General features: G+C 36.6%; 1 protein-coding gene across 1 annotated transcript in view; it reads right to left on the bottom strand.

Annotated features, from left to right (window-relative positions):
- The window catches only part of LOC127970623 (CUB and sushi domain-containing protein 1-like), a 531,205-nt gene that overhangs the window by 23,342 nt on the left and 485,258 nt on the right, over positions 1 to 22,605 (bottom strand). Inside the window, exons 48-56 of the mRNA XM_052573279.1 lie at positions 20,790 to 20,936; positions 18,338 to 18,526; positions 14,722 to 14,907; positions 12,669 to 12,863; positions 10,274 to 10,447; positions 9,499 to 9,672; positions 6,884 to 7,057; positions 3,897 to 4,085; positions 1,337 to 1,510 (exon numbers count right to left, since the gene is read on the bottom strand). Of these exons, the coding sequence (XP_052429239.1) occupies positions 1,337 to 1,510; positions 3,897 to 4,085; positions 6,884 to 7,057; positions 9,499 to 9,672; positions 10,274 to 10,447; positions 12,669 to 12,863; positions 14,722 to 14,907; positions 18,338 to 18,526; positions 20,790 to 20,936 (1,602 nt within the window). The remainder of the gene's footprint in view (positions 1 to 1,336; positions 1,511 to 3,896; positions 4,086 to 6,883; positions 7,058 to 9,498; positions 9,673 to 10,273; positions 10,448 to 12,668; positions 12,864 to 14,721; positions 14,908 to 18,337; positions 18,527 to 20,789; positions 20,937 to 22,605) is intronic.

Raw genomic sequence — 22,605 nt, 5'->3', positions numbered from 1 at the left:
ACTAGAAATGAGAAGATCCTCCAATAACCAACAGGTCTGGTGTTTGGGTGCACTTTGGATTCCCTTTAAGCTATAATGGTGATGGCAAGAGAGTGGTGGATAAAAAAACAACGGTATGTCGCATCTGCAACATAGGGTACATCAGCGGGATTACAAAAAAAAAAAAAAAAAAAAAACCAGCGGGAATATCTGGGATATATGCGTCAGTACTATCTGGGAAAAGACGAAAAAAAGGAGAAACATGCACGCAGCAAACTATCCCTGCAGCATTTAGACACTATAGCTTACAGGGAATCCAACCCAAACACCAGACCTGTTGGTTATTTTAGGATCTTATATTTCTGGTCTGTTAAATGCATTAGACATTTTGCAACGAGCCTTCAGCGCGTGCTGAGTGAGCGAGCGCCTTAGGGGCCGTTCACATATCGTGCCTAAAAACGCATGGAAAACGCTAAGCGCGTCTTTCTCCTGAGGCGTCTGTCTTTGCTAAGCAACAATGACGTGCTCTCTCCATGAGACGCGGAAATTTCAGCGAAGGATAAATGGATTTGCAGCTCTAAAAATCGCTTGCAGTAGCTCTGCTACTGAATTTATTTCAAAATTGCAATCCATATACAACTATGATCAGCTGTTCCTTCATCTTGGCTGAGCTCTCAACGTTGTTACGGGAAAGGATAAAGCTGATTGGTTGGTTCTTGTCACATGACCCGCGGTGCGCTTGCGGCATTCTGAAAAGTTGAGATGTTTTTACATTTTGCTGTATCTAAAACGTATCGAACCGAACCGAACCGAACCGTGACATCAGTGTATCGTATCGAACCGAACCGTGAATTTTGTGAACCGTTACACCCCTAATATATATATATATATATATATATATATATATATATATAACGTATTATTGCTCTTTTGTTGATTTTGATTGTTTCAATTGTCCTCAGCTGTAAGTTGCTTTGCATAAAAGCTTCTGCTAAATGACTAAATGTAAATGTAAAATAAGTTTCTCTATGAATGAATTGAATCTGTGTTCTTGTGAAAAAACTGCTGTGCTCTAGTCCAGGGCAGTCTGGTCTACATTATTATTTTATAAACACATCACATAAACATATAATGTCAGAGAGCTGCATGATGCGCACATCATCTGGACTTTGAGGAAACAAGAACTTTGTCGGCGCTGATGTCAACAGCAGTTACTGTTTAAACTTTAAGATCCGTCGGAGCTCAGACAGACACTTAAGTCTGAAGTAAGCTGAGCTGCTCAGACAGAGGCGTAAAGATCAGCCAGCTGGTCTGCAGTCTCCCGCCCCGAGGCTCTGCCACCTGCTGATTTGTGTACCTGAGCAGTAGGGTGGCGAGCCGCTCCACCGGCCATCCTCCAGACACTGGCGTGTGGCATTCCCCACCAGAGTTCGGCCCTGGCTGCAGGAGTAATGGACCATGGCTCTGTTGGTGAACTTCTGGCCCGACATGACAGCAAACGGTGGTGTGCCGGGATCACTGCAGGATATTGCTACGGGGGGGGGGCAGAAGAAAGCAGACAGAAGATCTGTGATAAGATACTTCAAAACTGCTAAAAATGCAGTGTTCTTTTGCATATTATTAAAAAAAGTTGTAACTGTGCCGCATTGCTTCAAAATGCATGCTGTGTATCCATGCAGTGTTTGCTAACATTTTATTTTAAGGTACCCTTGTAACACATTATATGTATTTACTATTATAATAACAATGAATTATGCATAATTACATGCAAGTATCGCTAAGCCAAACTCTTATCCTAACCCTAACCATAAAGTAAGTACATGTAGTTAATTAATATTACTTAGCACTTCAATGTATAAGTGCACTATACCAAGGACACCCAGTGTTACTTTCAGTGTTTCAACTATATTAGAAACTGTTTGGATGTAAAAAAGAATATTACATTTTAAAGCCTTAATAGGGATGTGCAAAACTACATATTTTCAAATCGACTGTCGGCCTGGTTACCCTGTTTTTTTCAGTAAACTGTACAGTATCCTTGCATGGGAAGTCGTGGCCTTATGGTTAGAGGGTTGGACTCCCAATCGAAGGGTTGTGAGTTCGAGTCTCGGGCCGGCAGAAATTGTAGGTGGGGGGAGCGCATGTACAGCTCTCTCTCCACCTTCAATACCACGACTTAGGTGCCGTTGAGTAAGGCACCGAACCCCCAACTGCTCCCCGGGCGCCGCAGCATAAATGGCTGCCCACTGCTCTGGGTGTGTGCTCACAGTGTGTGTGTGTGTGTGTGTGTTCACTGCTCTGTGTGTGTGCACTTCGGATGGGTTAAACTCAGAGCACAAATTCCGAGTTTGGGTCACCATACTTGGCTGAATGTCACTTCACTTTCATATTATTTTTTTAATGGTAAGTGTGAACAACACACATAAGCTTCACTGTTGTCACCTTTGAGGCCTGTTTAATTCAGCAAGTGGTTTCATGTCAAAACCTTGAAAATTAATATGGTTAATTTGCATTTTATTCTTTTTTTTTTTTTTTTTTTTTGTAAAATGTCATTTGGCTGTCTGATCAAATAATCTAGAAAGAGATGGTAAAGTTACAGCTGATATTTCTTCTGGTTCATCCATCACAGTAAAAGCTTAAAATTAATGGTCAAGTCAACCACACTGCATTGCAGGATACATTACAGAGCACTGCTTACAGACTATATACTGCAGAAAGGGTAAATGCAGTATGGTATTATACTGTTTCTTTAAACATATCCACATTCAGATGACAATCAGACATTTTTCTAAGAGGCAATCACATAGACTGCTTGCATTTAAGCAGCTAGAAAAAAAAAGATGTTGAACTATTTTTAAATTGACACATTTAATATATAATGCGTCAAGTTATAAATACACTTAAAATACAATGCTCACAGCATGTCATGCTGGAAAAAAGAAAAAAAAGATGCGAGACAATGGCAAAAGCTAGCTGTCCGTCTGCATTTGTATACTGACCGACTATTTCAAGAACAATTCAAGAACATTTTGACAGTGCAGTAATTGTCTTGTTTACAGAAGTTCTGTCTTTGTTACAAAAGTGGAGCTTTATGGCTGCAGTAGTGGAGCTTTTAAGGGGATGAATTTAGAAATATAACTTCTAAGAGATGACTTCAGTTTGCTGACAGTTCAACAGCTCTTGTTACTTTTAACATTGTAAAGGACACTGTCAGAATCCTTAATCTCTCAAATGATTCCCTTTAGTGCACAAGTGCTAAAAATAATAATAATAATAATAATAATAAAAAAGATCAACAGAAATAGTAATTAGTCAGACTATTGTCTCTTATTATAAGCAAAGTTATCTAAATATCGTAGTAACTTGTGTAAGACTTAAAGGATGTAAGTATGAACTAAGTTTTTTTTTTTTTTTTCGATTGACAAAAAAAAAAAAAAAAAAGTATTAATTATCTTGCATTATATATTTTTTCGGTCACACTTTATTTTAGGGTCCAATTCTCACTATTAACTAACCATTAACTATGACTTTTGCCTCAATTAACCCCTTATTTGCTGCTTATTAATAGTGTATAAGGTAGTTGTTAAGTTTAGGGTATTTGGTAGGATTATGGATGTCATGCATTATATGTACTTTATTAGCACTAATAAACAGCCAATATGTTAATAATAGACATGCTAATAAAAAAATAGTTATTAGTGTGAATTGGACCCTATACTAAAGTGTTACCATTTTTTCCAATGAATTGAGCTTGTTTTAAGAATGCTGGATATTACAGAAAACAAGAACCATAATTCTAATTTAGAAAATGCTCGTTGAAGCATTTCATTAAATGTATCCAACAGCAATGCCGTTTTTGGCTCTCTATGATTCTCTGGACGAGTGTGTATTGGACAAAATACGAGGCTATCACTCACGAAGGCACTTAGGAAGTGATCTGTCCCAGAAGCCATTTGACTGGCAGGTGAGGACGGAGGAGCCGAGCAGATAGAAGCCCCTCTTGCAGTGATACATCACGGTGTTTCTGTAGTTGAAGCTCTCGGGGTAGCGCTGTTGAGAGTGACGAATGGTGTTCTCCACAAAGCCCGGATCAGAGCAGTTTACCACTGCAAGATAAAAAAAGCCAGATGCTTAATGTCTGACAGGGAAGCAAGAGTGAGGAAAGACAGAAGAAATCAAAGGAGGAGGATGAACAGTAGGATCAGTTGGTGCAGCCTCTGGAGCAGTTTCAATCAACTCCAAACCATAAACCGCACTTTCTTTTTGAAGATATGGATTATAAGAGGGTGAATTTAGCTTTTTCAGAACTTACTTTGCCTTTTATCCGTGAACTTCCTCAACAGTCAAGGGTCTATTGTTTTCCAGTGCATACCTAAAACACGTCATGCATGCATTCTGATCTAAAGCTGACATATCTGTTCATGCAGTGAACATTATTTTACACATATAACTGATCTTTCTATGCTGTAGTGACAGATTTTGACAGATGTAGTCATATTACATTTCTCTACTCAAACCTGGAACATGCTGTTCTTGGCATGCTATGTCGACCATTCAGGTTACAAATTCAGTTACTGCCCATCACAATTTAACAAAAAAATAAAAAAATAAAAAGATAGAAGTTGACGCCATATCCAGGGGAAACAAACCAGACTGCCTTGCCTCAGTGGCAGCTGTCAGTGTCTCGGCGCTCAATTAAGCCCCCTGGGAGAAGAAAAGTGGGTGGATAAGCAGTTAAAAAGTTGATAATTGTCACCTGTTATTGGTGTGTTGTTTTTCTTTGTGAGACATCATGACTTGATCTGAGTGTATCTTGAAAATAAATATCTTATTATTGTAGCTCAGTAGAATAAGGCATATAATTATGATATGGTTGAGATATAAAACAACACTTTTTTTGTATTGTTTGTGACAACTCTTTTTATTTGTATTTTATTTGTGTCGATTTTTATTATTATTATTATAATTATTATTAGAACATTTCTAGGTTTCTCTTAACATTTCTACCTTAAGTGTAATTTTATGACATTTTTACCTTTTAAATAGCTGTATATTAGAATTCTAAGCTTTTTTTCTTTCTTTCTTTTTTTCTTCTTTTTTCTTTGGAAAATTACAATGACAGAGAGAGGACATGTTTGGTTCTTTTGCCGTGGACATGACTTATTAACTCGTAGTAACATGATAATATGTTGTGGACATAAGATATTAATTGTTTGAAACGTCATATTCACTTTTGATAAAATAAAATAGGATTACAAGAAAACATTTTTATGTACTTTATGTAACATTTATTCTCAATAAACTTCATTCAAAGCTGTAAAAATCACGAGCAATACAGTCTGGTAGCAAAGGCCTATGGTTAATATAATAATTTGTGACCCTGGACCACAAAATGTAGTTTTCCAAAGTTTTCCATTGATGTATGGTTTGCTAGGATATGACAATATTTGGCTGAGATACAACTATATGAATATCTGGAATGTATCATACAATGTATTTTTGGCTATTGCTACAAATATCCCCATGTAAATTAAGACTTTAAGTTTTGTGGTCCAGGGTCACATTTAATAATACAATTATTTCAATAATATTTAATACAACAATTTCTTAATTCAATTACTAAAACCATCTCTGATAATCCTGGGTTGCTATAGTTTATATGCTATATAGCTGGTTTGTTTGCACCTTTAACTCGTGGCCACGAGAAAAATATGTTGTTCCCTCAAAATAGGATCTTGATGCCCCGACTTACTATAATTTTCCCACAAGATAATATGTCATGGACACAATAAAACTTAGTGAACCGAACATGTGCCCTCCCAGTCATTCTATTTTTATTTTTTGGTCACACTTTATTTTAAGGTTCAATTCTCGCTCTATAAACAAACCATTAGCTATGACTTTTGCCTCAATAAACTCCTAATTTTCTGCTTATTAATAGTTAGTAATGCAGTTGCTAAGCTTAGGTACTGATTATGATTAGAAATGTAGAATATGGTCATGTAGAATATGTACTAATAAACAGCCAATATGTTAATAGCATGCTCATACTGTAAGCAAATATTTAATATGATAATTGGTCATTAAAATAAAATGTTACAGTTTCTATTTTTGTGTAATTATATATGACTGTTTTTCCTCTTAAACAACTATGTATTAGCATTTTCATTCAAATATGACGCTACTACACATCTTTTGTGCATTTGTGCATGTCTACCTTTTTAACAAATGGATACTAATAAGATTACAATTATACCAATAATAAATAGTTTTGTCAAAACTATTAAACTGGTCATAAAAAAAAAAAAAATGTCTAGTTAGTTTCTAAATACCAGCAAAAACACAAAGCTCACACTTGTTTCATGGAACAATGCATCTGCTCAGAGGAACGTCAGCCGTTCTCCTGCTGAGTGCTTCGTCCCTGGGCTCTGGCTGAGCCTGTGGGGAACTGTCCATCTCAGAATCGTTGACCTGCCTCCATTTTCCGTCACGATTCAGTTTCACCAGGCCACCATCAACAACTTCCTCTACTCATTAATTAATCATTAAATTGACAACAGTTACTCCTACTTAATGTCAGAAAGCATCCCACAGTGTCACACGGGTTGCTGCAGACCCATTTGACTTTCAAATCGACACTTCAAGATGGGAAATGACACACAGAATTATTTGCACATTGCTTCTTGTCATTCACTGGCTGACTCAGACTGCTGAGCACAGATGCTGGTTTCGCTCTGTTAATGCTAAGCCCATGAGCTGTGGGTGTTAAACAGCCTCACTAAGGAGCTCCTCGCATAACAAGACGCTGTTCAAGGCTGCGTCTCCGCTGAGGATCTCAGCAAGGGACAGGCTGCCTGGAAGCATTTGATATACAGTAAAATCATGTTTATTGAAAGGTTCATACCCTTGCACACAGGAAGAGGGTTGCTCCACTGTCCGTTCATGCGACACTGCGCTCTGGATGCACCGTGCAACAAATAGCCTGTGTTGCAGGTGAAGTTGACCACGTCGTTGAGATTAAACTCACTGCCGTTTGTCCGACCATTTGCAGGGTTTCCAGGATGGCCGCAGGTTATGGCTGTTAAGAAAGCGAGAATGGTCAATCACTTCCTTTTTGAAGCTTGTGCTTTTTTTAAAAAAATGTAAAAGTTGGTCTACTGCTATATGAACAAAAGTGTAATATGTTTTGTTTGCAAACACTTTAAACAAATTAGGTGCTTTTTTACAGCAGTTTTCCTTTAATATAGTAGCAGTTAAAATATTTATTGCAGCCTAAATCTCAACTTATAACATTAATGTAATTAAATTAAATATAAAACAAGTGATTTGTCACTGCCAGGACATTAACGTTTTTATAGAAAATATTTTATGGTCGGTGTGATTTTGGCTAACTTGTCACAACAGGATACATGAGAGGACTACAAGTTAACTGAATGGAAATTCGATGTTACTTTTTTTAATAAACCGGCAAATAAAAAGGTGGTGTACTGAGGCATTGCTGGCTATTTAGAAGTTAATTTAGAAAATCGTTTGGAGCATTTTGTTAGAGTAACGACCAAGCGGCCAGCAGCAAGTGAGCCTATGTTTGATCAATGTGGCCTTCATAAATAATCACAACTTACCTAAAATAAAATCTATAGATATAAAAAAGTTCAAGCATATAACAATTTTTTAACTTTAAACCTAGATACATGTGCGCTATATCCAATAGTTTGTGCAGAGAGTGTGCTTTGCAGGTCATAGAGGTTACTAGTAACTGTGAAGGGTCTACTGTTTTTGTGTGCATTCATAATATCAACTAAACGTTGTGATTTTATAAAGTAAAGAAAATAAACATGATGCACTTTTTCAAGTCTCGTCTTGAATAGGAGCGCTTCACGAAAATTTAAAACTGAAACTCCACAAATGCATCCCTCACAGACATGATAAATATATCACAGAAAGCTTTAAATTATTACTTAAACTAATACAAATCAAAAAACAAAAACGTTCATTATAATCATAATCCATAAAGATGCACTTCTCTCTAAAGGCGCGTCTAATGAGGAGATGCCAGTCAGAATCAGCAACTTCATCCTTGCGACACAGCCTCAGAAAACACTATTTATTAGTAAATAATTCAAATATTTTCTTATTGTTTTCCCCTGAAACATTTGGAGTAATTACTTTTTCTGATGCTTTGTGGCAAGCTTAAGCCTATTGTGTGCATTTGAATGCAGAACTGTTCAGCTGAACTCTGACCTGTAAACTGGCCCGAAGCCAATAATAAAGTTGGGGCCATCAGCACACGGGCTAAAATGCAGGGCTCTAGTTCGGCTACATAAGTAATACATTTCACAGTTATGAGGAGAATAAGAAACTGGCTCTAATCTAGCACACACAGAATGATTTGACTGCAAATTTGTCAGAAGAGATAAAAATAGTGGTCAAGAAATTCAGAAAAAAGAGGCAGCTGTGGGAGAATAATTGGGTGTCCTCACACTAGGCAATCTTAACCATGCTGGTGTGCGTTTGACCCCCAAAAGCCTGGTTCGTTTGACTAGTGTGATTGTTGCGTTTAGCAGTCCCTGGCTCGGTTGGAAGAGGTGGGCAAGAGCACGATTCAGTTATACTGTATATAGATCAGTGACTGTGAGCGCTAACCGTGCCGGAGTACAGATCTTCTGATACGTGCTGCATGATTGCGTGAATATTTCTGAGCTGCAAAAGAGATAAATCTGCAAATATGACTCAAAATCATAAATCATAAAATTAACAAAACGATGGACGATGCACGGCACTTTTTGGATTCAAAACGATGAAACTTACTATTTCCAACTTAAAAAGTCATTATTTTTCTGTAAAAAAATAACAGTGGACAATGGTTTGTGAATGTTGATGCTTAGCCTAAATAATTTGATCAGGATCATCCCCTCCTGTGACCCATGATTTGTCTGTATGTGTATTCAGAGACAGTGAGCAATGGACTCCCATAATAATAAAATAATTGTAGGCGTTAATCAATCAATGCGTGATAACACGTTAACTTGCCCAGCCCTATTTAAATCCCAAATATTAATATTTGATATTTAGCATATTCAACTTAAACTGCATATATCCAGGACGTAAAGCAATATATAGCAAATCTCAGAATGTTTGTTGATATTGTCACAAAAACTGTATTATGTCACAGCTTTCTATATAACGTTGGTAAATATCTCAACTTCCCTGATTTTTTTTAACTAACCTTTTTACTATTCAACTGCTTGATTGCTTGTATCACCACATAATACATTATATATTATATAATCTCCAAGATATTAACATATAAACACTATGAACATTAACATCATGGGTTTCTGTAAAGCTGCTTTGAAACCATGTATATTGTTAAAAGCGCTATAAAAATTAATTAGACATGACTTTAAGTATAATATAAAATATGTAATTAATCTAACTAAACATTTTAATATTCTGACAGACCTTAGACAGACCAAGTAATGTATTCATTAAAGAATAATAAATAAATAAGACACTTACGAACACACACAGGTGCTTGGCCTGACCACCTGTGATCTTGTTGGCAGATACGAACTGACGTCCCTATGAGTCGAAAGCCCAGGTTGCACTGATAAACGACTGTGTCCCTATAACTAGATCCATCTCCACTGATGTGGCCGTTAACAATTGGATCCGGAGAATCACAATGACCAGCTGGAAAACATTTCCAAGATTAGTCAGAATCATCAAACCTCTCTTGAAAATCAATTCTTGTTACTAAACAAACACAAATTCAAAATACGCGTTTTATGGAGCATGAAGCATGGACACATCAGCGCTACAATTCGTCTAGAGATCGCTCCGGCAAACACCTCTTGACACTTTGATGAAATGCCCTTCGTGCTGTTTGGTCAAACAGCAGGTGATGTGTCTAAGGGTCAGCACTGATCCTCAGACAGTGGGATATCTTAGTTTAGCTGCTCTCAATGCTTGTTCAAGGATTTCCCCTACTTCCCTGTATTATCTAGCACTACAGAAGCCATAAATTAATATTGGTAACACAAGACTATGTCAGTGTAGGGTTAGAGCTGTGAATGTCTGATAGGAATGTTTTTTTTCTGGGACTAACAAACTATGATTTTCATTTTACATTGTTCTTAATGTTGTATTACAATAACTAGCATATATAACTATACAAGCATAATATAATACAGTAGAAAAACATCCAGTAAACTGATTTGCTTTTCTCTAAACATGCATGGTTCAGTAATAATAAAGTCAGATCACAGAAGCCCCACTGAAAGATGCTACTTACCCAGACATTTGGTCTCATCTCCCCTCCAGAGACCGTTAGCCTGACACTCCCTCACATGTGAGCCCACTAAAGTGTACCCTGTGTTACACATGAAGATGGCTGTGGCGCCATAGGTAGTCAGGGTGCCCATCTTCTTGCCATTAGGAGGGGATGGAAGCTCCCCACAGGAAATGACTGGAGGAAATAGCCAAAGCAATATATTGAATACAAATGGTAATTTTAGCTGAATAAAGGTCACATTGGTGATGGCGGACACAATATGCCATTCTTATTCCCAGTGACTACTAGCTACCAGGAAATGGAGGGGTGAAGTGGGCATGGCTAAAAGCAAAACGGATGTGTTTTACTGGTGGGTAATAGAGGTACACTACCACTCTTTGTTGCTTATTGTTTATTACTACTGTTTTTTTTTTTTAGAAGTATAGTATAGAACAAACGAATGGAAATTTAATTTAACAATTAGTTAATTGTCATGCTATAAATACCTACATAACATTTCTAGTTTCGTAAAGATAATCATATAGATGTTTCAATGGCATTTACACCATTATACAACTGATATGATTTGTCAAATAGCATGTGCATTTATTTTGTTTTGTTTTATCAAAAATAAAAACTTTAGGTTAAAACGTACATAAATATATAAGGTACATTTTCTATCATTTAAAATAAACTTTTGGTCATATTTTAGTTTAGGGTCAAATTCTCAATATTAACAGACAATGATTTTTGCCTGAATAAACTCATAATTTGCTGTTTATAATTCGTTAATCAGGAAGTTGTTAGGTTTAAGTATAGGGGTAAGATTAGGGATGTAGAATATGGTCATGCAAACATGTTATTAATATGCATGCTACTAAGCAACTAGTTAGAGATAACTGGCCCCTATACTAAAGTGTTTTTCTAAACCTTCAAATAGCTTTTAATTGTTTACAATAGTCGTTCAACAGCATTCATTCGTATTTATTATTTTATGGCCTCATATTAAATAAGAGACTACATGGTATATACATTTAATACGTTAATTTGAGTAAATTAAGAACAACCGCAAATTGAGAAGAATTGAAAGTGATTTTTTTAATGTAATATTAATGCAGAACAAGGCATTAATATGTACCATTTAACAACCAACATGATAGAAATATGCATGCTAGTTAAAAGTGAGAACTGTTCCTTAAAATAAAATGTTACCACTAGATTCTAGCATTTTCTGAAGGAAATGTGAGCAGTGATTGGCCATTAAAACTTTTGCCAGGATGCTAGGGGGCTTTGAGTGTCAGCGTGTTGCTATGGAATGTGTTTTTTATTTTATTTTTTTTACCACATTTAGATGTTAAGTGGTTCCTTGGGTTTCGGAACAAAAGAGGCCACCTCAAAGTCTCTGTGATATTCTGGTATCAAGATAGAGCTCATAATCCTGCTTTAGTGTAAGTTTATAAGGATTGTATAATTGTCTAACAGGTGAAAACCATAAGTCTGGTCACTAAATCTCTTTATTCAACAATAAGCACAATTAGGGTTTTATTTCTCACCCGTTACTGATACAGGATTAAATACACAAGATTTCATACCTTGGGTTAGGAATTGGTTCAAATCTACGACGCTGAGAATGAGCATAAGTAATAGCGATGCTTACCTTAGCAAACAACACTATTGTATTGTTATGTGCATGCACTAGTCATGCAATCAACACGCATCAATTTTGTGACATTTTAAGAAGTCCAATTACAATTTAAGACCCAGCTGTTTGCATCTGTTCCTTTCATTAGCAACTTACTCATCCTGGTGGGTAAACACATTAAAAATTAAGCTGCCTCTGATTAGAATATTTACATTTTGCTCTCTGACCTCAAATTAGTTAAAGCATTTTTCACCGAAGACTTAATCACCATGATACTGTTTACACAGCCTGTCCCCGCGGTGGAAACCAGGCCACGATCAGAACTGACTGAGCAGTGGATGGCGTCTTATGCGTGCATGCTAAATCCAGAGGATTACGCTTGGATCAGTGGAGAAATAAACGAGACGTGGCATAGAGAGCGGCCAGATTTCAGACATATTAGCTACCCTAATGAATTTGTTTCATTAGCTCACAATGGATGCTGTTTGGTAATTAACACAGTGATCTTTTCTTGAAATCCCAAGAGCGGAATTTGGAATTCAATTTTGCTTTTTTGTGGGGTCTTCTTAAAGGAATAGTTTAGCTCATATTGTACATTTTATCATCAATTATTCACATTCATGTAATATTCTTTCTTCTGAGAAAAAAAAAAAGATGATAGACGGGGCTTCTTTTTTTCATACAATGAAAGTGGATGCTGATTTATCCAGCCAAGCTCAAAAATCAAGGAAAAAGTATGCAAGTCTTGTTGTGTTTGTGTAAAAGCATTCTTACTCTTGCAGGTAGACCTCTCCTCCAGCCCTTCCCATGTTGCATTAGCTAAGCATTTGATGGTCCTCTCGCCCATCAGATAGTAGCCCGGGGAGCAGCTCAGCATTATTAGTGCACCAAACTCATTCAGCGAGCCAGATATGAGACGCCACACCATGTGTTCTGAGAGCATGCTCTCAATGTTTGGGCACTGAACCGCTGCAGGACAGAAGGCAAAGAACGCATTAATGGAAAACCATGACCTTGTGGGTCCTAGAACTGGAATTACTAGAGCTTACAACAGGAATTATGGGATATATATACAATGATATAACCAGTGAAAAGTTAGGAAATATTTGACTGAATGCATGCTTATCAAAGGCTGCTTTACATGAATGAAATTACATTGCACTAAAACAATTTATTGAATAACTTTCAATAAATTGTTATTAAATAACTGACAAAACATAATATAATGCTTAACAGACCATTAGTTCAAATTTGCACAGCCAGAAATATGATATAATGTGCTTGTTAGAGTTCGCAAATGTACTAATTAAACATTACCTAATGATTATATGAAAAATTTAAATTGAAATGCTTATAAACATCATTAAACTTTAAATTTATATGATCAGGCACTTTTTTTAGAAATCTTCAAATGATTTTGACAAATGAGTAAAAAAAGTCATTAATAAATCATCAACGAACATTATATAATGCTTAACGGATCTTTAGTTAAATTGGAATTAAACTTTACACTCATGTACTTTCTACAAATCTACACAGAAATTATACAATGATTATACAATTATCATCAAAGGCATTTAATCAATGTATTATATATTTTAAAATCATTTGTAGGTTTGTAGAAAGTACATGAGCCTAAAGTTTAAAGACATCTGTAAGCAATTTAATTTACTTGAATTAATGATCTGTTAATCATTGGGTAATGTTTAATAAGTTATTTGAAAATTATTATAAAATGTTACCAAATATAAAGATTCTACATTTAAAATCAATTTTTGTCAGTGAGGTGGTTTGTATTTTTGGATACAATTACACATTTCAGGTTCCATAAACTCACACCATTGGTTGAGCATCTTGGACTGACTTCAAACAAAGAGAGCAATGTTTGAAAGAGTTTTCACTCTTCCTGAGTCAACCTATGAATGACTCGGCTTTCATTTAATTTCGTTAGCACATTAAAGATTGGAAAATGTGGTTGATTTGTCTTGTGTGTTCATATAAAGGTGGTTAAAAAGTGAAGTGGAGACATAAGGTTTCAGAATAACAATATCACAGCCGGCACGGAACAGATGGTCCTTTGAATGAACAGCACAGTGCATAGCTTGGATTCAAAAGAAGCATAATTTGGTGCGGGTGCATCAAACTTTGAAGGGAAAAAAAAGGCTTGCAAGCTAGGTCAGGTATACTAAACAAGATCTTAAGTAGACCAAAACATCTTTCCCTCCCCCTGCCTTTATCTGTCACATAATGTTCTCTCCCCATGTTCTACATGACAAAGGTTTCACATCCCTCAGCTCGCACTTGCTCAGTAAATTACGAACATCTCAAGTGCTGTAGCATACAGCTAGTCTCAGACACAATGGATGTGTCATACTATCATCCGAAAGTTCTAGAGTGAAAGAACACCTTGACATAGTGTTACAGAGCGGGGCAGAAGCCTCATCCTTTCTCCTTTCCATCGATGATGAGGGATATCATAATATTAGATGACATTACCTGTAGCAACATCGGCTGTAATGAGCGTCTTTCTTGCCGTGACCTCTGAATGCATAATACATGGTTATTTGGCTGTGGGCTCTTTATTCGGCTTTGTAGGCTAATAGTAATTCAGGTCAGAGGGGGGAAATGCCACATCATACCATTTGTCTTGTTTGAGTTTCCAAACCACAAAAAAAATCAAGTCATTATTGTTCATTTTGCCAATTACCTGCCCTACATTACTCTCAGAGGGGGAACCGAGCGAGAAAGCGGCTGACTGCGGCTGTTCAATGAGGCGGTAGATTTTAACATGCTGTTGGCATAGAAACAGAGGGCTTGATTTGCTCACGTAAACAGCGGGTAGGAAGTGCCACATTGCTCCAGGTGCCATCCTCCAGGCAGACGGCGGTGAGCAGGCTGCTCACGTCAGGCTTATAACCCTCCTCGCATTGGTACTGCACCTCACTGCCCACTGTGTATTGGAAGCCGTGGAACGACCCATTAGCAGGAGACTCTGGCGCTCCGCAAGACACAGCTGCCAATCAGACACAAACAGCATTACAGGTGGATAAGTGCTATACAGCGCTTCTATAAATAGAACTCTCATTCTATTCAAATTCCTACAACACCTCCCGACTTGACTTTCTAGAAAAAGCACTACATGAGCAGCAACATTATAGCAGCCATTATAACACAGTCTCCTTTTTGCTAAATAGTTTGTGTTTTTTAATGTGGAAGGGGAAAATATGGACTATGATGAAAATTAATACCTGATTTTCATAATGATAAAAATAAATAAGCATATAATAAGCAATAATTTAGAAGTTAAAATAAGTAAAATAAGCATATATATATATATATATATATATATATATATATATATATATATATATATATATATATATATATATATATATATATATATATATATATATATATACCCTTTTTATTGATTATTTTAAATACTGAATGCATCATCAACATTTTACATACTGGATTAATGTTAGCTTGGAAGTAGGAGCTTTGTAGGAACAGGTGGAAAAAACATAAAATATTTTGAAAATAATAATAATAATAATTTATTACAAAACCCAAACCTGATCAAAATCTTATGCAATGTGTTGCAAAACCCTTTACAGTAGGGTTTCATTTGTTGAACTAGCTCTTTAAAAACAAGGAAAATTAAGGGGGTCTCTAAAAAATGGAAGGCACACAGAGGAAAGCAATGGGACCAATTAAAACTCTTCCTTGTTAATAAGATCACAACCGGAATAAAAATCAAGCCCTGAGCCCTCCTCTACCTCAGAGTGACCTGCTGGCAGACTGCATGGATCGCTCCCACCACTTAAAGAAATTATTGGCCTTAATTAGCACCCATTCTAGATGCCCTTCAATACAAATGGGGCCTAGTCAGAGCTATTCTGAGCTGCGTGCAATGGTAAAATGATATTAGTGTCATAACCTCCAGTCCTTGGAATGGTGTCTTTTACCTTTGTGTGATTAAGAGTAATGAGATTCCATGAGTAAAATCTTTGCTTGTTAAATCTATAGAACGTTTGGCTGGCATCTTTGTGAAACGTCTTTAAAAGGTCAGAATTTAAGTGTGGTCCTGGACACCATTTTTGGGCAGCAGTCAGCAGAAGCTTTTTATACATTAAAATGGCTTAGACTGGATAGCACACCTGCCCATTACATAAGAGCTGTGTGCTAACAGGGATACATTTGTTATGTCATACAGGTCATTTTTTTTTTAATATTTATACATCATTTGAAAGGTGAATAAATAAGTGCTTATTAACACATCTAGTGGCTTCTTGGACAAACCTTTTTGATTTAGTCTCCGAGACTTTACGGTAGTGCTGCACAAGCGTTAGGTCTTGCTTTCCCAGCGCGCGCACACACATCTCTCTGAGTCTTATCTGTTCAGCGACCAGCTAAGAGAAGCAGCACTCTTAGGTTCTTAAGCGGGAAAGCGCAAGGGGTGGAGTCGCTTTCTGAAAAGATAACTATCCGTGAGCACAGAGAGGGGAGACTCATATCCTGGCAATGAGGACATTCTGTCTCTGTAAATGTAGCTTCAGCATGGGCAGCACCCAAGTATCAAACTGCGTATGTCAGCATTGTTCAGGGGAGCACTGTAAGAGCAACAGTAGTGGTGTGGCATTTGCAACAACGGCGGAAATTTGCTCAGAAAATTTGCTCTTATAGTCACCGGATAGCGCTAGTGGACCTGAAGACCACGCAGCTGCAGAGTCCAAAGGCAGCTGAAGAGTGGCAAAGTCAGCCAAGCAGATGGGGGTCTTGATCTGCTGCGAGCCTTGTTCACGGCAAAGGCTTCGAGTCTCGTAGACCGAAGATCTTGTAGTCGTTGCTGAAGGAGAAGAAATCTGAGGATACTATGGCAAAATCCACACTTGTATAGCCAGATGCCCTGCCCAAATTGGTGGGTTCTGGCGGGCTGTCTCGAAAGGCTTCAGAGAAAAAGGAGTTTTCCCAAAGCGTCTTAGCAAACGCAGTACAAATGAAGTATCAATATGGAACATACATTTGCATAAAGCATCCATATTTATCCATGCCTATGTTGATTGGACTGTAAAAAAAAAAAAAAAAAAAAAAAACTTGCGAAGAATTGATTTAAGATACATTTAGAACTTATAAAACTGTGAAAATAAGTTGAGCTTAATCATAAGTTAGCTCATGACAATCGTGATTAATAATTTTAATCGATAGACACCCCGTATATATATCTGATTTGCTGATAAGAGTGTGATATTCTAGTGATAACAGATCTCCAGTCAACTCAAGAGTATTAACTGCCTGGTAGATAATAATGACTTCATGTATTGTGTGTGCATAATTATTATGCAGGTTCATATTCTGAACTTTTTTTTTTCTTTGTAAGCACATTTTACAAATTCCAGACCCCATCAATATTAATAAGTAATATTATTTTTTTTATTATTTATAAGTGATATATAATTGTCCATGAAGGCTGGAAAAACTCCTCATGTTCAAGTGTGCATAATTACTAAGTAAGTTTTCTTTTACAGATAAAATAAGCCAAAAAAAGAGAGATTTAACTCAGAAAAAATATATTAATTATTCCTCACTTTTAAAACGGAGTTTAAAATATCGCAAACCTCACATAAAATAATTAAAAATGGAAAAGCTCCAGGTCCAGGTTAATGGTCAACATTTTGTCTAGGTTGAGTACATCTTTTTTCAAAAAATATTTGTTAGGAAGAGAAGATGAAAAAAAAAAAAAATAATACTTTCTTCTAAAAGTTTTAGACCCTACTATTTCTACATTATTCATGAAAAGTGCAATAGTCTTAATCGTTATATAATCATCTCAGCCTCATCTCTTAACCTGCCTTAAACTTGTACAAATAACAGCTGGAACAATTAGGCCTACATACTGTTCATTCGCTCACTATTTTTATGCAAGTGCACGTCTGATGGATGACTCGTCTCGCTAATGAATGCACAGCAAACCTCCAGAAGAGACCATTTTCTTTGACAATGCTCTGTAACAGAAGACACGAGGGCTCGGAGTGCGAAAGGAGAAAGGGCGGACAAAACACCACGTAGGCTGAAGGATAAAATTAGCACCTCAATATAAGAGGAAAGAGCAGAGAAGGAAGCATGAACAATGAAATTAAGAGAACCCGCGACACATCAAACACATTCAATTTCATTTCTGTCTTAGTCTTAGCATGACTGAAGAGTCACCCATTATGACATTGGGACAAAGGACACTCGTGATCTCATTGCACAGTCCTCGACGGAAGTGTTTAATGGAATAAAAGCGGCTTCTCGTCGAGGCATGCGGAGGTGCTTTTGAGCGCCCTGAAGAATGACAATTTTTTTTATACGTGAGGAGGCAGGTTGCCTTTTCAAGGCAATTCCCAGTCATTTAAATAAGGAGAATGAGCCAGTGAATATCTCTGCCGAGTGTGAGTTACCTTGGCACAGTGGGGCCGGATTGTCCCACTGGTAAAGCCCACTGGGATGAAGTCTGCATGTAGCATTTCTGTGACCCACGAGCCTGTATCCAGCGTTGCAGTAATACTGGAGCCTGCTGCCTGGCCTTTCTCTTGCCCTATTGATGACTCCTCCATTCTTGGGTTGATCGTTCACACTGCAGTATGCAGCTGCAGGAGATGGTAACAAGCACAGTTTGTTACAGTATGATGTCCAGGGTTATTGGAAAATATTACTTCTTTAAACCATCTTTGTCTATCTAAAACCATTGTGCACTTTTTAACCTTTATGTGGATTTTAGTGTAATGTGGCGATTTTTGTGTGCAATGATGCAATAATATACTTTTCAGATATAAACACAGTTTATGCATTAAAGGGGTCATTTGATTCGATTTCAAGTTTTACTTTCTCTGTAAATGTCTCTCTGTTGTGAATAGATAAGATCCCTAAAGTTGCAAAAACCAAAGAGCAATTCTTTATAAAAACTAAGGCTCGTCCATGCCCCCTAAAATGTCTAATTTCAACATGTCTACACCACGATGTGGGAAGATTTGCATAACTCCGCCCAAATGTTCATGCAAAGAAAGAAGGTGTAACTTTAATTTTCACTGTAGTATTGTCGCTACTTCCATGTTGTGGAGACAGATGCTGTTTTTCATTGTGAAAACAAAAATAGGGGCATTGAGGAGAAACAGTAACTTACAGTATGTGGAAAACTAAGTTTTTAATTTATTTATTTCATTTCATCACACCAAATACACAAAACAAGGTTCTTTTTAGCAACATCATATAAACACTTTAACATAACACACTTACGGGACCTTATCTGTTATAATTTTCTTTGAAACTAGGCTTAATATATTTCTTAAGGATAACTTTGCCGGTAAACAAAGCATGCTGATTAAAAAAAAATAAATAAATAAATAAATAATACAATATACAAGTATTTTGCTGATCAATGTAAAAATCTGTGTCCTGAAGCAAAACCAATTCTCCGCTTCTTTGGCAGCTTTTTATTGCACAGAAATTTTAATCTAAGAGTAATCAATATTTTTGGTCCATTTCATCACAAGAAAAAGTCTGCTAAGTTAATTCAGTCAACTTTTATGGTGGTACACGGCCATTTAGATGAACTCAAAACTATGTGATGTGGACTAAAAGCAATACAGCTCAAACGTGGATTTTATGGAGTCTTTCAAACCATTTTAAGCTTGATTCTGAGATAAAAAGAAAGTGCAGCTTGATGGTTATGAACAGATCATTAGATGTTGTTTTTGATGTGACACAAATACAAGTTTACCCATCATAAAAAGGAAAGCAGAAGCTTGAGGGATGTCAAAGCTTAATCTCACTTCAGACAGATCAAATCAAATGCATCATCACACCGACTCTGCTGAGAGGTTTAGACTTGGCTGTGAGTGATTAACTAGACCTTATGTGGTACTGAATTTAAATTTTCTTTACCCTGAAAGCCCAACAGACCAAGAAAGGTGGGGGAAACAAGGAGGGGCTTGAAGTTGCTTCTCAGAGATAAGTGTTATATAATAATAATAATAATAATAATAATAATAATAATAATAATAATAATAATAATAATAAAAAACTTCACCTACTTCTTGTAATTATTTAAAATAAAAAATCTAAAAACACAGTAGACACAAATCACAGTTCCTCCTAACAACATAATGGCTTCTCTTCCTGTCTACACTTGACAAAATACAATAAACAAGAAACATGTGGCAACACACTGGAGAACAAGAAATGTTGACTGAGAGGCAGAGAAATGGGAATGGGTGAAGAGATGCAGAGTAACCATGGCCACTGGCAGGCTTTGCGGCTCATATATCATGTCAAGCCATTGGTGGAAATGTCGGTCAGAAGCATACAACATGGTAGTTATTCAGCAAAATTCATTACTGCATCATTGACCTCTATTACAGCAGACTTGCCAATGGCTCCCTGAAGGTAGGACATGTCTGGTTCTAGCCTAATGAGGGCCAACTTAGAAAAACTGACTTTTTTACTTATTGACCCATTTGGATCCAAAGCAACAACCTTGGAGGGCTAAGTGGTGGGAATTAATCTGAGGCACATATAATTACATACTATTTAATGTACCAACAGGCTAATTAGAAATAATTGTTAATGTATTCATGATTTAAATGCCTGGATGCATCAAATGTGGAACCAAACAAATGGATAAAAAAACAAACAAACAAAAAAAAACTGTCTTTGACAACACATTCTGATCCTTCCTTTATCAGGACTGAATGAGTAAAGATTTTGTTTTATTCTCTGATTTCTCCTTTCTACAAGTGTTGCTGGTTTTGTGCTCAATAAGTCCTTTGTTGTTTATACGTTTTTAAGAATAACTCTACATTCATTCTGGAACATCCATGAAAAATACGAAATGGTGAAATATGTTTAACAAACCTGTGTAGCGTATTTTGAAGCCCTTCTTGTTGGTCGCGTGATCAGTTGACCATCTGAGGTAAAGCTGGTTTGTTTTGCTAGTGAAATTCAATTGTGTGGAGTGGTTCCCACTCAAAGCCACCAGCAACGGACTCTGCCCAGATGGCCCTTGTAAATAAAACATCACAAAAACAACAAGTAAAGCTAAATATTGCAAACCACAAATCTGTTGGGCAGCAACAAGACAGACATGACCTTAGGAAGAAACAAATGTCATAGAGCAGTGGTTCTCAAACTTTTCGAGCCAAGTGCCTCCTTTGATCAAATCAGCATTTCCAAATTCAACCTGGCTATCACTGTAACTGTTTACACTACACTGTTTTTCTTGTCACTTGGCTGGTTCCTTGAGGACCTTCAGAAATTCTCTAAAATGCATAGAATAAAATGTGAAAGTTTTATGATCCATTTCATAACCACTAACACTGAATCCTGACCAATGTACTATCTTAAAACTTCTCTTGTCTATTAATAAGTAATTAGATTGCTCTGCATTGTCTAAATTATGTTCGAAACTGAGTGCTAAATCCAGTGTTTCTGAGTCAAATTCAGACCACCCATTGAAGGGAAAGTTCCCACAAAAATGAAAATTAACGCTGTGCGATTAATCAAAATCATCATAAAATCACAATTTGAGCGTGCCCGATTTCTAAAATGGCTTTATAGCATAATTTTCCATGACCCCAACCTCCTGCAGTATGCTATCCAAACCAAACAGAATGCAGTGCGTCTAAATGGAGCACGAGAACAGAACAGACTGGACATATGCTTACATAATGCCAGGTTCACACATTCTGTCTCTAGTGCATATTTTTTCTGAGCCCATGTTAACGGATCAGAGTGAAAGATGTGAACAGAAAAGCTTAGAAATAGAAAGGTGTGAAAATAATTAATATCAAGCGCATTAGCATAGAGAGAGTTGTGAGGGCACAACACACAACTTGAGCAAGAGGAGAGACATGTTTTAAGTGCGCGCACTCTCTCCAGGCTAAAGGAGCATGTATTTGAGCATGCGCGTCTGGTTTTGTGCAAGAGCAAAGGAAATCTGAATGTGAGCGGAGAGATTCACCCTCGCGCATTATATTAATCTGCTTTTGCATTACAATAATGTGCTCTCGCTGCTGCTTCTGCAACACATACATACTGTATACGCACTCCAACATATTTCAACACATATGGCAAAGCTATAATGATCTCTATGACCAATGCATGGCAAAAAATAAATAAAAAAAAAATAAAAATAAATGAATTAAAAATACCTGAAAACGGATTGATTTATCTATTTGACGTATGTCTAGACATTTTGTCACACCTTTACTTAGTGATTATTTTGACTTTTTTGTCTGTTCTAGAGACATGTTACAACTTTTTATAAAACTCTTATTGGTTTTCCTTTGGAAATATGTTTCAAATTCATACTGAATGCATTTATGATTGTAAAGCATGTCTCTGTGTGTCAAAATTGATTAAAATCAAAATCACAAAATGTATCAAAGATATCGCACAGCCTTATGTACAACCATAAAAACTTTAATTTTGCCCCATTCATTCAAGTGCTGAGTTTACACATGCAAGTCAGCAGCTAATCAGTTCTCCGGTCTGAATCCAAACTCTAACTGAACTGAGGTTATAATGAAGTAAATAATGTTCAGTTTTGTGGACGGACCGATTGTTTCTCTTCATGAGACCTCAATATTTCATTAATTTTGTGTTGCCTGTATATGATTTTTTTACCTTCAAAGTGATGGTAGCTGTTGACTTTTTGTGAAACACCAAGGAA

The sequence above is a fragment of the Carassius gibelio genome, chromosome B13 (genome assembly GCF_023724105.1).
Source record: "Carassius gibelio isolate Cgi1373 ecotype wild population from Czech Republic chromosome B13, carGib1.2-hapl.c, whole genome shotgun sequence".
Classification (NCBI taxonomy): domain Eukaryota; kingdom Metazoa; phylum Chordata; class Actinopteri; order Cypriniformes; family Cyprinidae; genus Carassius; species Carassius gibelio.
This window is presented reverse-complemented; position numbering and strand designations above follow the sequence as displayed.